General features: G+C 37.3%; 1 protein-coding gene across 2 annotated transcripts in view; it reads right to left on the bottom strand.

Annotated features, from left to right (window-relative positions):
• VAV3 (vav guanine nucleotide exchange factor 3) overlaps window positions 1-18,027 on the bottom strand; it is a 165,786-nt gene that overhangs the window by 121,061 nt on the left and 26,698 nt on the right. For both annotated transcript variants that reach the window (XM_054073128.1, XM_009555828.2), the window contains exon 2: window positions 14,615-14,731. In XM_054073128.1, coding sequence (XP_053929103.1) covers window positions 14,615-14,731 — 117 coding nt within the window. The remainder of the gene's footprint in view (window positions 1-14,614; window positions 14,732-18,027) is intronic.

Raw genomic sequence — 18,027 nt, forward strand, 5'->3', positions numbered from 1 at the left:
CAGCTTATGCTCTTCAGGTGTAACGCTAGAGCAAGGGTAAACACAGGCAAGCATCAAATACCAAGCATGGAGGAAGGAAACCAGCAGCTCTGGGGTTTCAGAGCCTGCAGCGAGGGGTCAGAGCAAGTCTGTTGCCTCTGCTCTCCCACTTCACCACCTTCCTGTACCTCAGCCCTCATCTCTCTTCCTTTTCACTTTACGAAAGACCGATAAAATATTTTTTCTATGGTTCCAAAACCAACTAATTTTAAGAAATCACAGCGAAGCCATAAACAGGGAAGTCTGAAAACATTTTATCCCATAATTCTGAACTACCATGGGGGAAACATATGCTTCTACTTGGAGTAATTACTGCTTTGTTAACTTGAAGTTTGTAATATAGTGTTTAGGGGACTGTTCAGGGCACAGGTATAACTCCTCAGTTCCACAGGGGAAACAGACACAAGGAAATACCTGAAAGCTCTACGATTTGAATAGAAATGTTCTCATGCCCTCCCATTTAACTCCACATTAAGCATCAGCATGCTTAGCGCTGCTTAACCAATGGTTAATCTAATTAATAAATCTTGCCTTTGTATGTATTAAAATCAGTCTAGTAGTGGCTCCTACAGATTCCAAATTTATGCCACCCACCAGTGCATGGCAAATCTCCATCAAAAAAAAAAAAAAAAACAAAAGGTAAATGTGAATTATTCTGTTAAAGTTCAAAATCAAAGTGCATGTTACACTTAAGTTCCTAGTATTTGAGGTCTTTCAGTACAATTTGGATATAATTATCTAATGCTTGCCAAATAGAAGAAAATTACTTTGTTTTGCCTGTGTTCTGAAAACAAGTGAATTCATATTCCATTTTACCTGTATAAGGAAAATGTCTGTAGAAAGTGAGACAGTATTGGTATTTTCATATATTTAAAAATCAGTTGCCTGGTCTAGAATCCACTTTTTCCATCACAAACCACATGCTAAAGTGTATAAATAATACTAATATAAATTAAAAAAAATATTATTCCTAATCTATAGCAAGCTTGTACTAATTTAGCCAGGAAAAACCTGTTTGTTTTCTAATAAAGTTATAATCATGCTTTAAACAAACTTTTTTTGCCACAATATATGCAACTGAGAAAAAACATCTTATATCCAGTCTACATCCAGACTCCAAGCTAGCATTTGAAAAAAAAGTAGACCTCACCACTTTGAAAACTCTGTGATGGCATTTCTAATCAGGTGGCTTAAGTTTTTTCATTAACTTCACCAAGCTAATACTTCCAGACTTGTAACAAAGCTTGCTTCCAACACCAATATATTTTTCCACAGATCATAGACTGTCTGTGTCCATCTACTATGCAGGGTACTTGGGTTGCTAAATCTTTCTTCTTAGCCATCTGAACTCCCCCTCAAATCAAAACAGGTTAAAACTCAGCTTCAAAACAAACTCAGAACAATGTCACTCAATAATACTTAGTATACCAGAATAAGTCGTAATAGGCTATCATATAAACAAGTGCTCAAACATCAAAAGGGGGGGAGGAGAGGGGTGCGTGCCATACTTTTCAAACAAACCAGTGGCAACCAAGAGATAAGATAAAATCATGAGAAATCACAGCAGACAATTAAGTATCTTAAATGCAAAAGAGAGTGGTCTCAATAGAAACACACACAGATGTTCCTGGCTGGCCATTGCCTATTCATTACCTATCCAAGCAGGAAAGCATTTAAAAGAAAACTTGTAGGTAAAAAAAAAAAAAAACCCCTCACTCCTTGTTCCATTGCTTTAGAAAGTACAGCTTCTGAAGGCACGAATATATTGTACGGGGCCATTACACGACATGCAAATCTCTTATCAGGACTTTGATAGCAATAATGTTTAGAGAAGTAAAGCCAGCTGCTAGGACAGTGGCTGCCACAAGCTTGGCATTGTTTCTTTTCTTAATGCCATGTTTTACTTGGCAAATCTTCATGGGTGACACATTCTGTAAGGTACTGGGTGAGGTCAGCTCGTAGTCATCTCCCCGAGACCAGAAGCAACGCCCAAGGTATATTCAAGTACACCAGTCAGAGGGCACACAGCTACTGCTATGCCTCTCAGACTGAGGAAGATTATTGCCTTTTTACCTAGCACTAGGGGAGGAAAAAGCCATATAATGTCATTGAGTCACTGTGAAATCAACACCATCTCTGCTCTGCATTTTAAACCGCACTGTGAGTTTGGGACAACAGCTCGCCCCACTGAAGGCTGAATGGGAAATTCTGGAAAACTCCCCACTAGTGACCTACATTCAATGTTTACTCCCTTGCAAGGGCACAGGCACTAAATCCTCCTTCAAGCCATTTAAATATTTTGGTAAAAACTGAATTATGTAGTGCACTGAATTACTTGGCAAGTATCAACGGGACACTGCAGGAACACACACCATGGCTGCACAATGCCACTGGTGTATTATTGCTCAGATCAGTTCTACTTTAGAAACACTTTAAACCTTTCAGCATCTTAAAAGTTACTTTGGGGGTAATGAAATATATTTATGAGAACTACCCCTCAACTGCTTTTCTTAAGTAATTCTGCCAAGTGTCCCTGACATGTTCACGCAACAAAATGGTTTTCAGTTAAAGACATATTCAGACCTATGCGCAACTCTAATTTGAGAATTTTATTAAGGTTAAAATTAGCATACAAAATATGCTCAGAATAGCACCTTCCAAAACTCCTAATAATATACTTTCATCAGCTTCCTCAGCATCACACAGCATCATACAGTGTACCTGTGCTGCTACTTCATATCAACAGCTCTTCATAGGCAGTTGAGACCTATACTGCCATAGTACAGTTTTGAACCATAACTGGGTGAAATACAAGAACTGATTTTACTTGTAGACATTAGCAGTAGCTGAAGTGTGTAATTTAATTTCACTTTTGTTAATCATTTTATTTGACAATATTTTTAATTTCTTCTGTAATATTACTTTCTACTTAGCAACTGTCATTATTTACAGCTGCTTTCAAACATCTCCCCAAATTTACCACCTAATACACTCATCATAAAATTTTACACTGAATAATTTAATTATTGAATGGTTATTTTGGAAATGAAAAACTCAGTTTTCAACCAACATTTCACCTTCAAAATCTCATTAAGAAAGCCACGAAAATGCAAACAATCTGCTTACTACAACTTCTCTAAGTAAATTTCATGTCATGCTTCACAGTTAAAAACATTAAAGATCCAAAACCTAAGCTCCAGAATTGCTGCTGTAACGTGTTTCTATGAAAAGAAAAAGCCATCTCTCTAAATACACTTCACATTTGCACAGAAAGATGCATTAATTTTCCCAATACAATAGCCTTCATGATCTGGATCACCTACAAATGATATAAGCTCTTTCGGTTTATAGATAACTATGTTGGAATACATTCATCTGACTTACCTTTCCATTACCCAACTATTTCAAGTATCCATCCTTTTCAAAGGTATGCAATAGCTATGCATCCAACACTTAGCCATAACGCAACCACTGTGTCAGAACGAAAAGCAGCAGAACACGATTCATGAATAGCAAACACCTCTCTAGCCCTGTCACCAACACATTAAGAACCCTCTAACACAATTTGTAAACATTTCTCATTAACTTATACTCATTTCCTTTTTATGAAATACTCAAACATCGCTTCCTGCTGCAAACCACTCACTGCAGGTTTCAGTTTCTATTGAAATCAGACAGAAGAAGCAGTGAATGAAATTACAACCAATCTAACTACCAGAGCATTCTTTGGGCCAATAAAACCCCAAAATTTTTATTATTCACAAGGAAACAAGCAGCAACCACTGTCTTGGAAAATACGTTATTATTTGGGACTTACTACTCCAGTATACTTCCGCTTTACATAGGAGAAATGCCAACCTTAAACAGCTGGTAGGTGGAGTCCCCACTGCCTGCACAAAGAGGAGGACTCTACAGACTGATTAGAAAAATCATACTCTGGCTTTCCACCAGCTTACTATGTAACATCTCCCAGGTTTGGCCTCAAACGTCATTAGCAGCTGGTCCTGGAGAGCGCTTACACTTGCTTGGCTGTCTCTTCACAGGAAATCCCAACACTGCATAAGAGACTGTTCAAGCCACTGCTTCCCCATCTTGCAATTTGTGCCTCTTGGGTAGAGTTCAAGAGTGGCCCAAATCTCTCTGGTAGAGGTTTAGCAGAGACACCCTTCAATAATGTTTTACATTCATGATATATATCCATGGAAGCTAGAAGACATCTTTCAGTAAAAGAATTAGCTATTCCAAACCATTCCAAGGAAAAGATAGGAGGGGGAAAAAAACCAAACTTGGTAATTACACTTTCTCTAACTTTTTTATATTGGAATGGAGCAAAGAAAGTCACCAACTTTATTATTTTAAAACTAGGCATGGATAATATATCAAGTTAATGGAATTGCTGTTGTCACCATGGATGCATACAACAAAAAGATATTTGGTTAGCGATGTAGGAACTGATAACTATTTCTAGTTGCTCACTTCTTAACATCCCTTTTGGGTTTTTGTTTCTGCCTCTTTGCCTACTAATCTTTGATTTTTAACAAGATGCAGTCAGCTAAGATTTGAAATGAGCTGCCATGAAACAATAAGAAAAGCAGATAATACTGCAAAAATGTGGTCTTGGTAATTCATAGCGTTGCTTGTGTCAGTCTCTTGCTCAGACTAAAGGCGCAGAGAAATGGCACTGCACATAAGGAAGAACAAAATTTATCAGTATCATAGTGATTAAGCCAAGTTTGTTGTAACCACAACTCTTCAAGGATGGACCAGTAAGAAACTGAATGTTTTCTTATTTAGACTGTACACAAAATCATTTCTCATTTTAAATGGGATGCCCAGTTCAGTGTTAGTTTTGAGCAAGCATCCTGTTGTATCTCAAATGTAACCTTATACAGTTTCTTTTCAGACTTCTTTTTTTTTTTACATGAAATATCTTTTCAGATTCTCTTCTATAGCCTTTATTAAAATCTCAAGTAGGCAAATAAAACTGAAATACATCAGGTAGGTTGGTTCAGACAGATCCAAAGCTAGAAAATACACAGTAGAAGAAAGAGGTAGAGACAAGTAAATCAGGAAGAAGCATAAAGGCCCAACAAACCTAAGTGCTAAACCACATATTAAAGAGTTGAATGAATACTTTTAGAGTAAATGCAGCATCAAACAAATCATGAAGATACTTTCCTTAATCCAAAGGAATGTGCTGGCATATGCATTTTTCAACAAGAACAGCAGACCACTTTTTGCACGCTAACTAAGCATGTTAATATGCACCAACACTAAAGCACCGTGTACATCCTACTGTCTCCTATTACCTAAAAATCTGGAGATATTGTACTATTTCAATACAGCAGACAAGCACACAGGCTGTCCTTGACCTGCTTATATTTAATAGTAATAGTGGCTTACTTCTTCAGATAGAAGAGTAGCCAAGTTTTCAAAACAATGCACCCAACCCTGTGAAAAGACTATATTTGAGTCCACATGGCTTAATTAAGCATTAGATTTGAATGACTGTAGAAGCTGACAGAATGTGTAGTCCAAATAATTCATGAAACTCTCTGTAGAAATATTAATATAAATTCTAAACAAAGAGGGTACAAAGCAAAGCCTTAACATTAATTGCACTAGTAAATCTTTTCTCATGGTCTAAAAAAGGATTTGCAGTCAACCATGCCAGAAAGTACTGTTAATGGAAAATTAGTATATAAATGAAGAATACAGATTTAGATCTGAAATGGAGAACACCTTAAAAACATACGCTGTTATAAAACAAGCCCTGAACTCAATACAAAGTCCAGCCTGAGACTGCCATGAGGTAAAAGTAGAGTAACATCCAGGTAGTGTGTGTAGCAATAAATATTAATGGTAAAATGTTAATTGTTGCCACAGACATTCATGTAATTTTGCTATGCACTTTAAAGCTCAGAAGTCTGTGGATAGGATCAAGTCTTCCCTACCACAGCTGTGGGAAATCAGTTAGGAAAATAGAACAAGTGACGAGACTGCGTTTACCCAATTCCTGGCTGGGGAAATAAAAGGCTGATGTGCAATGGATTGGTCTTCCCTGTAGCTGAGACCATGCAGTGACACCAAGTTCTTCCCTTCATCACTCCCAAAATATAAAATAGGATTAACAGGAACAAAACAGAAAAATAAGAGACCTCAATCAAGAAGTCTCCTTCATTACATGAGTTATTTTTCACTCAGAATCTAATGCCTACAAGCAGACGTGGAATATTAACAGAAAGCCTGTGTCCCCCACCTTGAAAGAGGCAGAGGATCATTGAGTAAACATTGTAAATCCTTTAACTCTACAACTGCTCCCTACTTCAATCTCTGACTTGAATATTTAATTTGCACCGTTGATGACAAAAATAGAAGGGCACTGGCCCAAAAATCAAGGACCAAGCTTTTAAGGTCAGTGGAAGAAACAATCTTGCATCTTAATAAGATGTGATATTCAAACACAATTTGCAACAAACTTTTTAGGATGATGTCAAGTCCATTTCAATATCAGAATGACCAACAGGCCCAGGTAACTGCAATAGCCAGATACTGCTTTTTTCTAGAGACATTATAATTTCATGTCTCTATCACGTGAATCTCAAGATCCCAGAGCAGATAGAGAGAAGAAGCAGAGAACCCAGTCAGCAAGAAGGAGAATCTAGGTCAAAGTGAGAGAGGGATTCCCATAGAAATTAACTATATTGCAAGCATGAGTGAGCACAGAAGAGACTATTATACTTCAACTTTTCCTTTTCCTTCCCCTCCTTCCACCTATCCGCTTTACTAACAGAAAACTGTCATGCTTTTCTTCTTTTGAAGCCTCCAGATTTTGTAACGAAAGGAGGAAATAAACTAACAAAGCCTCACATTTCCTACCTTTCTCAGAAGGTGAACAATTTCACTATCAAAGAAAAGATACTCAAAAAACCTCTTCAAAGTTCATAGGGATTTCATCTGCAAGTTACTCATTTATTGCCTCCTATTTTTATTTATAGTTTATATATTTATTACTTTTAACAACTTTTATAAATTCAGGAAGTTTGGGCGTAGCTGTCAGTTTCACCATCAACTTTTGGTTACTGAAATGCTTGTATTGCAAGTACTGCAGGGAATCAATTCCCTGTTTAAAAATAAGTTTAAAAACACTTTACTATACAAACATGTGAGAAGACATAAGTCTTAAGCCCTGTTAAACGTACTCAATCTCCAACCGCTATCAGGATCCAAAAGCTATGAGTTCAATGTCTTCAGGATACATGATTCAGATATATCTAATATCCATCTTAACAGAGAAACATGCTCAGAAAATCAGTTTTATTCTGTCATATTAGTAGTTTTCCATTAATGTTGCCTTCCCAAACCTGATCGCATATGCTGAAAAACTGAACAGAAGCCAACATTAGGGAAAGACTCAAAGTCTTCTACTTATAAAACATGCCAAGAGCTCCCTGGATGAGTACTTTTCATTAATGATCAAGAACCTGTGGTGTGTTCAACACTGTGATGTGATAAAAAATGAAGATTACTGTTACCATTTTCAACAACTGGAAGCAAACACTTGAAAAAGTTGACAAACTTTTAAGAAGTTCATAAAGACTCACTTGGAAAGACCAAAGAGGCAACGGTCCACTAGTATTCTGCCACAAGAACATTCAAGACCATAATTTATTTAGCCTGGAGAAGAGGAGGCTGATGGGAGACCTTATCACTGCCTACAACTACCTGACAGGAGGGTGTAGAGAGGTGCGTGTTGGCCTCTTCTCCCAAGCAGTGGGTGATAGGACGAGAGGGAATAGCCTCAAGCTGTGCCAGGGTAGGTTCAGATTGGACGTTAGGAAAAACTCTTTCACTGAAAGGCCACTAGCCCTAGCACAAGCACTAGCACAGGCTGCCCAGGGAGGTCATTGAGTCACCATCCCTGGAAGCATTTAAAAGATGGGTAAATAAAGTGCTGAGGGATATGATGATATTTGCGGATGACACCAAGTTGAGTGGTGTAGTTGCCACACCGGAAAGACTGGATGTCATCCAGAGGGAGTTGGACAGGCTGGAGAAGTGGGCCTCTGAAAAACCTCATGAGGTTCAACAAGGCCAAGTGTAAGGTCCTGCACCTGGGTCAGGGCAATCCCTGTTTTCAGTACACGATGGGGGATGATGTGCTTGAGACCAGCCCTGCAGAGAAGAAGTTGGGGGTTCTGGTCAACGAGAAGCTCAACATGAGCCAGCAACGTGCGCTCGCAGCCCAGAAGGCCAACCGTGTCATGCGCTGCATCAAAAGAAGTGTGGCCAGCAGGGTGAGGGAGGGGATTCTGCCCCTCTATTCCTCTCTTGTGAGACCTCATCTGGAATACTGTGTCCAGTTCTGGAATCCTCAACGTAAAAAGGATATGGAGCTGTTGGAATGGGTCCAGAGGAGGGCTACAAAGATGATCAGAGGGCTGCAGCACCTTCCCTACGAGGACAGGCTGAGAGAGTTGGGCTTGTTCAGCCTGGAGAAGAGAAGGCTCCGAGGAGATCTTATAGTGACCTTCCAGTACCTGAAGGGGCTACAGGAAAGCTGGAGAGGGGCTATTTGTAAAGGCTTATGGTATAGGACCAGGGGGAATGGGTATAAACTGGAGAGGGGCAGATTTAGGCTGGACATTAGGAAGAATTTCTTCACCGTGAGAGTGGTGAGGCACTGGCACAGGTTGCCCAGGGAGGTTGTGGCTGCCCCATCCTGGAGGTGTTCAAGGCTGGGGTGGATGGGGCTTTGAGCCCCCTGATCCAGTGGGAGGTGTTCCTGCCCATGGCAGGGGGGTTGGAACTAGATGATCTTTAAGGTCCCTTCCAACCCTAACTATACTATGATACTATGATTTAGTAGTGGGCAGTACGGTTGGGCTTGATGATCTCAAAAGTCTTTTCCAACCTAGTGAGTCTATGGTTCTATCATAATCATGAAATATTCAGGCCTAAACACATAAGCTCATTTAGAAGCTATAAGCTCCCGCTAATGGTTTAAGATTTATTGAAGTTACATGCCTAGCAATTTGTACAGGCTCTTTGGTGATGATCGCTGCAACAAATTATCACAGATTAGTACACTAAATTTATCTTGTGTTGTAATGGTTTCCATTGTCACACCATGGCAAACTATTTCTATAAATTTTCAAGGACTTCTCAAAAAGGTGCTTGATGAGCTATACCGTTATTCATCCCACTTGTTCACCCACCTCCTAACTTTACCCAAAACTACAGTTTATGTTCTTTGGGGCTGGAAGTCATTTTTTGTTATGATTTAAGGAATGCTTTCAAGGAGGGTACTAAGTGCTTGACTTTTGTGTAACTCTATACAAACAGAAATGACATCTAACAAATAAGGTCTTCCATACATGCCAAGCATTTCAGCAGTTTTGCAACAGGCTACTGTTTTCTTGCTCATTTTGTCCAAAGCATTTCCACAGGAAAAAAAAAAAAAAGCTGAAACCCGTCTGTATTTTCTGTTTCTTCATTCTCCCACTTTCACAAGTAAACCCTGAAGGAGTTCCAAGTGTTACTCATCCCAAACCAGTCCATCTCACTGAAACACTTGAAAAGTTGAAAAGTCAGAAATGCTACTTATAAAAGCATTGTACAACTGGTTTTTGACGCAAACCACTAAGCTTTGTCTTTTTAATTCTACCACTAAAAGATGTCAGAGAATAAGGATACAGAGCTCTGTTTCTAATGACAGCCTTGTTTTTACCAGTTCATTTCTTTCCCTCGATTTTAATATCTTTACAAGATTATGTCATAATGTCTTAGCATGTTCCTCAACATTCTGCAGTTTTAATATGACTTTATTAGTGAAAGTGCTCATATTTTGCTCTACTACCTTAACTCATTAAATTCACCAAATAAAACATGAAATAACTGAAGTTAATCTCAACTGCTTCAGCTTTACTGAAGATTTCCTAAACATTTTTTGTCCTCTCTCTTCCTGGAAGAGTATGAAACTTTTTATTGAAAAAAAAAAAAAAAACCTGTTGCTCTTTGTTGTGTTGATTTTGGTGCATGCATCATGCACATCTGCCTGATCTTCCTGGAATCCATTAAACCTGAGGGAATACTAGCACACCAAGGTCCTCAACTTCAGCATGACTTTCTGCTGCATCACAGCCCGGATTTCCTTTGCACCAAGACAGTGACTAAAACAATCACAAACAATACGACCTTACTATATGCACTCAGTATTTTCACAGCAGTTGCTTGTTTTTACATAAGTTAGCCTTTTAAGCATCACTGGAGAGTTAGCTACACTGGACATTATGTTATATTTTAAACAATTAGGTACTTGTTTGATCGGTAGCAGTTGATATTTGAAAGCTTTCTTGTTTTTTTTTAAAACCATGACTGAATATTGTTATGTTATTTCTAGAAATCCATTGCAGGATCCCTACAAGGGGGCCTGTCTATGGCTATGCTCATATTAGATCAGCTATATCATAAAAAACACTCTTTGCTCAGTTATACATTGCTTAGGATATTTAAAAGCAGAGTACAAAGGGTTTTATTTCTGACAATGTCTGCACACTACTTCCCCCCCACTGGACATCAAACACAGCTCTCCAAGTCCAGCGAGCATCTATCAAAATCAACAAGCACTGAACTAATCCTCAGATTCCCATTTCTGCAACACATTAGTTGCAAACTTCTTTCAGAGAAAGCATAGGGATAGCAACAACTTGTTGTGGAGTACGAAACATCAAAAAACGCTGGTTCAGGAACGTGCAGGGCTCACAGAGCTGAAAGAACAAGTATCAACATTATTTGTTGATTCTGGCACACAGGTAGAAAGGAAAAACCTGACAACCCTGCACTAGTGAAAAATGACTCTCCAGCATGGAATTCATAATGAAAACACTGTCTGGCACCCCATGTGCGTGGGAGGGCATTTCATGCTCCATCAGGAACTTAATGCAGCAACAAGGAAATTTACTGATAGAAAGGTGAGTGGAAATGGGCGAATACCGTAGAACTCAAGGAAAAACAAATTTTATGTAGTTTTAAAAATCTTGATTTAAGAACCTTCCTATTTCTGTGTAATGTAGCCTCTCTTGTATCAAGCAGTCAGTCTAAAAAATAAGAAAATCTGTGCTATTATGCTTGAAACAGAAGAAAACTTGTAACAACTGATACCAATGTTGATACCAAATGCATGCATTAAAAACATACTTGTAGGGTTACCCGCTTCCCTGTTTCTGTACTATTCTGAACTATCTACATGTTGCTGCTACAGCTTCACCTCTACTTTCCACCCATATCGCATACACTCTTTTTCTCTAATCCCTGAGAGATCAAAGAGCCTCTGCAATGTAGAGCACAAAGTTCAAGTCAGATTTTCATACGTTATGTCAAAGCATCTGAAAACAGCTCATTTACCCTTCGCTATTAAATGCAAACTTCACCATTACATCAAACGTTTTGTAACCAGTATTTCACAAGGCTGTTAAAAGTCTTATGCCTATATAGGCAGTGGGCAGCTGCTACTTCTACCATATTCTGGGGTTTGCTGCCATCTTCTTCAAAAAGTCGAAAAACATCAGTATATTTTTTTTAAAATTGACAGTTTCCATCTCCAAGTATCGCATCTCATTTTCCCTTCAATCTTATTTCCTTGAAGGTACATTGTTCATTTACAGTTGACACATTTTTCCTGTTCCCTCCACTAGCGTGCTTAAATAGGCATTGAAATCTGTCATATCAAGCAGGATATTCCATTGTAAGATGACAAATACAATAATTATTTCATTATAAATTCAACTGAAGTATTTAAAAGTACTGAATATATAAGGCTTATGGATTCACCTCAGGTACACTTTATTTACCTCTCACGACTAATAAATAGTTGTCAGCTTCTGACATCTCAAGACAATTTCCAGTGCATTTAAATGCGTCAAGAGTCTGTAGATACTGCATACACTCATTCCATCACTACCTATATAGGCAACAGTTTGGAAAACAGACTGTATCCAAACCATAGTATCCTTTTTGTTTGTGTAAGTAATCATTATAAGATCATTCACATTCATATTCAAGGAGAGCAGTTCAAAGAATTCTTTTAGAAATGGCAGAATGACTGGGTTGCAGTCAAAAACTGCAGCACTGTGTTTTTTGGCCTTTTGTACATATACAACTTCCACTCAAGAAGGCTGGTGATTTAGGACTATATTGGAGTTGTTATTGAAAGATAAAAAATAACAAAGGGGAAAGTTCAGAAGCAAAGAACAACTTGAAAAAGATAAGCTTTCTTATTTTCATTGTTGCTTCTAGCAATCAGACTTTCTAAAGTATTAGGTATATTATCAGATATGCAATTGAAATCCAATGCCATTTTACAGCTATAATCAGCTAACCGTACACACCTGACATTTAAAACCCATACAAATAATTCACCGTAAGGCTAGACATGCATTTTAATACAGCTATAATTTTCCCCTCTACTTTTAATAGCCTCAAGTTCACCAACTGCTTTAGGAAGCTGACTACCTGCTCGTTTGCAGAGGCTAGTAAAATATCTAAATACAGCCTATTGCAGCCTCCACTTGCGCGTGGTAAGCTTCCACACAAGTACGCAACAGAAACAGCTGAACAGCAGAGCCATCATGCACGTAAAAGCATGCCCAACGCAGCTATTGCAGGGATTGCACGGGCATGTTCCATTTAGCATCTCCACCTCTGCACAAGCAGCTGTTACCATGCAGACAGTTTGCTTCATTAAAGAATCCTACACAGCACTGTCTTTCAAATTCGTCACTACATTTTTACCTGGTAGCTTTTCAAGAAAGGTGACACAGCCAACACCAGAGAAAACACTGCTTGTCAGCACTATCACCTTCACTAAAACTGAAATACCAGTACCAGGAATAATCAGTCTTTGTGCTATACTGTCACAACAAGCACAGTAAAAAAAAAAAAAAAAAAAAAATCCATGTTTCTGCATCCAATTTTACTCTGGGAAGAAAAATAAATATCATGGATAGAATCTATTTTTTTATATTAATTATTCTACTCATATAAAATTCATTCTAAAATAAAACCTGTTAAAGTGACAATTAAAGAGTGCCAGAAACATATTTATTTTGTTAAATTCAGTCTTAATTTACAACTTGTTTACTATGTATTCAATGATGCAGGAATAATAATTTGTAATGCAGAATAATTCTTCAAAACTAGACTTTATTAAGAAAAAGGCTAGTTATATTTATGTAGCGTGAAATGTGAAACTCTGCAATGAATTAGAACATACAATAGCAAAAACATCCTGTGCATTAGGCATAGGTGTCAAATATTTGAAGCATACGCTAAGATACTTGGTTTATTTAATACCTTAAATAAGACAATGGCAGCACACCAAAAAAAAAAAAAAAAAACCAAAACCAGCAACTTTAATTCCTCCACTACTTGCAAAAATCAAAACAAAAATAAATCTCATGTTTAATAATCACTAAATTTGTAAAAAAGACCACAATTTAATAAAAGATTAAATATGATTTATGAGGCTAAAAGACAGTCAGCATAAATAGAGAACATGAGATTACTAGGTTTATCTAATTTTGTACTTAAAATCAGAAAAAAGATTCAGAGAAATAATTAGATATTTTGGTTAACAGTAGTCACTGAACCATTTCAAACACTCAGTCATACTGCAGCCCTGATTCACACTTGCACTCTTACATCAACTTTCTGTCTACTCATAAAAAAAGCAGCACCTAAAAATTATTTAGTGACAGTATCATCCTTTTTAAAAAGGAATAATGCTTGAAATATACTAAATTTGAATAAATAACTATTTATGGTGCTACTTTAGGTAATTTTTAGACCTTTTCCTGTGAAGTTAGGGTAATGATACCCTATGACTCAAAAGCAGAAACCGATGTTGAACTGAACGTATGCTGGCAACGACAGATCAAACAGATACGTAGGAGGTTGTGAACAATAAGCTGGAAAAAAATTCAGATATAGAATAACTGATCAGAGGCTTACAGAATATACTTCAGGCTGTGAATCTGGCATAGGCACATGAACCCACCACAGCTGCATCTGAGATTTACAGCAGGTAAAAAAAATAACAGATTTAAAACCTAGTTGTCAACAACAAAAAAAAAAAAAAAAACAAGGGTAGATACATGGGTGAATTTCAAGCACTTGAGATTGCTCAGTGACATATAGTCTTACAACATATAGGCCAAGGGTTTCCAATTCCACACTATTTATACCAAAAGCGATTTCACCAGAAAGCATTGGCTCATGGTTTGCCATCTTCACACATTTCATTTATCTCTAACTCAGCACCCTTCAATCTGTTTTTCAATTTATCTATGCCTTTCATACCTTCAGAACTCTCCTACCAGAGATTTTTCTCTACCCTTTATTAGCCCCTGCAATGTAAATCTAGTTCTCGTGCTTTCTTAATTCTTCCCCCTGTATTTTTACTAATGAATGTTCATGCATTTGTCAACTTCTACACATACCTACCATGGAAGCCTTCTCTACTCTAACATCAGCAGAACACAGGTGTTACTCAGAATTTAATTAAAAGGATCCTTACCTTCCCAAAATCTCTCACATCAAACAAATCAAATGCTTCAAAAAGTTCACTTTTCTTCATCCCAAATATTTCACAACATGCAGAAAGAAAAGTCCTTATGTTCTTCAAGCAGAGAAACTAGAAGAAAGAAAAAAAACACACTAAGCATCAAGTGTGTCAGTTAGCCACTTATGTGCTCACTTAGGTTACAACTACATTATAAAATTCACCAATACAATTACTTTTAAGTCAGCATTTCCACTATGCTGTGATCTTCCACTGCTGTCAATTCAGCCATAAAAGTTCCCTTCAGACTCAAAAGCGTTAACCAAATTCTGAGTAAATACTTTGTGAGCAGAAACTATTTTACATAAACAAAGAGAAACGACAATATACTACTACATACAAATTAGTCTAAATACAGACATACTTTCAGTTCTCTACTGACTGCATAGACCAAAATAAGTAAAATAACCTGAATAAAGTATATTAATATATGAGGAAGTAATTCTTCATGTACACATCAAGTGTCTTCAGCTGTTAAGATAAAAGTCAAGTTTGAATGTTTAATGAACACACATGCACTGTTTTAACACACTAAAGATATTACAAATGTTCTCCATCAAAAGCAGATGAAATTTGCAATTCAGAAGACATTTATCTAGTGGAGATGTAATATCCTTAAGCCACCTTGAATTCTGTACTGAATCAAAGGCTATTTCCCTCTAAGCTATCCACATGCATCAATGATCATCTGCTGGAAAGGATAATGCTTCTGCCACAATGTTCTGCTTATAAGGTTTTTAATGCATTTTCTTGGAGACCTCACCAGTACAAAAGCCAATAACTATGAATAGCCTCACAATAACTAAAGAGGGATAGCTGAAAGTGCAATATTTGTTCCTCATAATTATTAGCACCATAGATGCTAGTAGCTCCATAAAGATGCTTTAGTAGAGTCTTTCACTCTACAACGCAGTACAGTTCAAAAGCAAATAAAATATTTATAAGCAACAGTATTTCACATGACCCAGCACTGCGCTTTGAGTACGTATTTTAAAAGTACTGATACAACAACTCAGTATTAAAACTGAGTTCCTAGAGTATTCCATGTTATAGTGTAAATGATCTGCATTCTTATGAATCCACCAGGATGGATAAATGAACTGCTACAAAAATAGTATTTTTTACCATAATATATACTGTCTCTGCCATATCTTTCCTCAGCGTTAAGGATTAAATACCCAGACTGCTCAGTCAGACAAAATATGTCACTGCTTTACCTTCAGCATGAGAAAAAAAAATAATTTATTTATTTTTTTAATAATAAAAAAAAATTTAACAGGGATAATAATAATAATCTCCAATTTAACAGGGAGCCTGACTACGTCTTACATAAAATTAACCAGCCAGACACAGAAAGAGCAAAGTACCTGATAGATCAGATTTACAGCAAGGTAAATCAAATGTGAAAGCACCGATTCAACAACAGAACCTTCAAGAGTAGACAGCTCTAGAAAATGGTTGTGGACATCAAGGCAACAGCCAACAAGCCCATCACAAAGCATATCATAGAATCACAGAATGGTTTGAGTTGGAAGGGATCTTAAAGGTCATACAGTTCCAACTCCCCTGCCATGGGTAGGGACACCACCTATCAGATCAGGTTGCTCAAAGCCTCATCACAAAAGCAAATCCCACACAAGGTCCCAGGAAAGCACCAGTACATGACAACTGCCACACCAAGTGTAAGGGGCCTTAAATGTACCAGGTGGACCTGTAGCCTCCACTCTTCCGTCCACTCCAAACAGCCTCATCTGCACACACTCCCAGCTCACTTGGGGCAGCTGGTGCTGGGCTACATACTGGGCTGCTTGGTGACAACAATGCATCAATGCCAGACTGCTTTTATGCCTAGTGAAATTTGAAAAATGAGTAAATGAGTCTAGTTTGCTTAGTCAATACCACAAGGTTCCCTGGTTTTGCAAAGATTATAATTTTCAACTAAAAGTTACAAGGTTGGAAGGCTAAAACATGTAAAACATTTGTGCTTCTTTCACCATCATGCTCCCCAAAAGAATCAGAAGACGAGCTGGTTTGGGAGTCCACAGCTTTATAATCAAGATATATATACAAAGTGATTATTCTTTTCTGCTCTATTTTTCCTCCTTAGGTATTTATTATTTTTACTAAAAGCCATCAAGAGCCACTAGGTTCGTCCAATGCAGAATATTTCAACTTGAATACCAGTTTATTTTCTTACACTGAAGTTCTCACAACTACTGACAATTTTTTTTTCTTCACTGGAAAACTTAGCAGTCTTAAAACCAAAGTTTAGAGTAGTTAGTGCTGAAATCTGCTAGTGCAAAGAAAGCTTACAGCTGCATTAAGTTGTTTACCTCTAAAAAGAGCAAGAATTTCAAGAGAGAAGCTGTCATGGGCTGAAAATCTGGCCTAGATTCGCTTTTTAGTGTGTTGCGTTTAGCTTCTTAATATAGCTAAAAGAACCATTTAATGCATCAGCAGTTATGCACAAACAAAATGCCCTTTCCACTCTGCAAAATTTCCCCAATTATTCTTAACAGAACTCTCCTACAACAAAAGGTAACGTTGGCAGTAATTTTTTAACAAGATTTATTGTTTACTTCAAATTTGGAGGGAATTTTGTGACGTCAGCCTTTTGTGTTTAAATTATCATTGCTAGGAATTACATGCAAATAGATCAGAAAGCATACTACAAGAAATTGTTTCATTTCGCCAACATGTCCTAAATATTAAAGTGCCTAGACTATAAATAATAAAGAGCATTCCAAGGAACATAACAAAGAGGCCAAAGAAGAATCTAATGCCCCATCGCTCCCTCTTTTTTTAAAAATACTCACCAATTCCGTAAGTGGTAAGGTGCACTTAACATGTATCGTATGTTAAACAGACTTGACATAATTATAATCTAATATTAAATAACAATATGACAACACAGCAGTTATATCACATTTCTTGTAGGCTCTAGAAATGACAGACTAAGCATTTGTCCAATCGACTTGCACTTGAGATGAGACCACATCATCAGTGCCTGTGTGCCAAACGGTGCCTTTAGCACAACAGGCCTCCTAACAAAAATACCTAACCCCTCTGCTAGTTCAAAGACTGCTTAGTGAGCTGAGTTGGACATCTCATCATTCAGTAAACATCCATTTTCCCTTGTAAAACGAAGATGAAAGGTTTATTACTAAACTATTAAGCTAACCAGGATAAAACTGTGAGGCTACAAAACCAAAAATGTGTTTATATTTATATGCAGTCATTTTGCAATAAAATATGTAAGAAAAAAAATCTTTTCAAAGAACTCATTATATACTACTCATGTTTTGGAAAAGTTATTTGACTACATTACTCAGAAAACTTTCAGAATGTTTTCCAAAACTTTGCATTTA

This window comes from Cuculus canorus, chromosome 8 (assembly GCF_017976375.1).
Source record: "Cuculus canorus isolate bCucCan1 chromosome 8, bCucCan1.pri, whole genome shotgun sequence".
Lineage (NCBI taxonomy): Eukaryota > Metazoa > Chordata > Aves > Cuculiformes > Cuculidae > Cuculus > Cuculus canorus.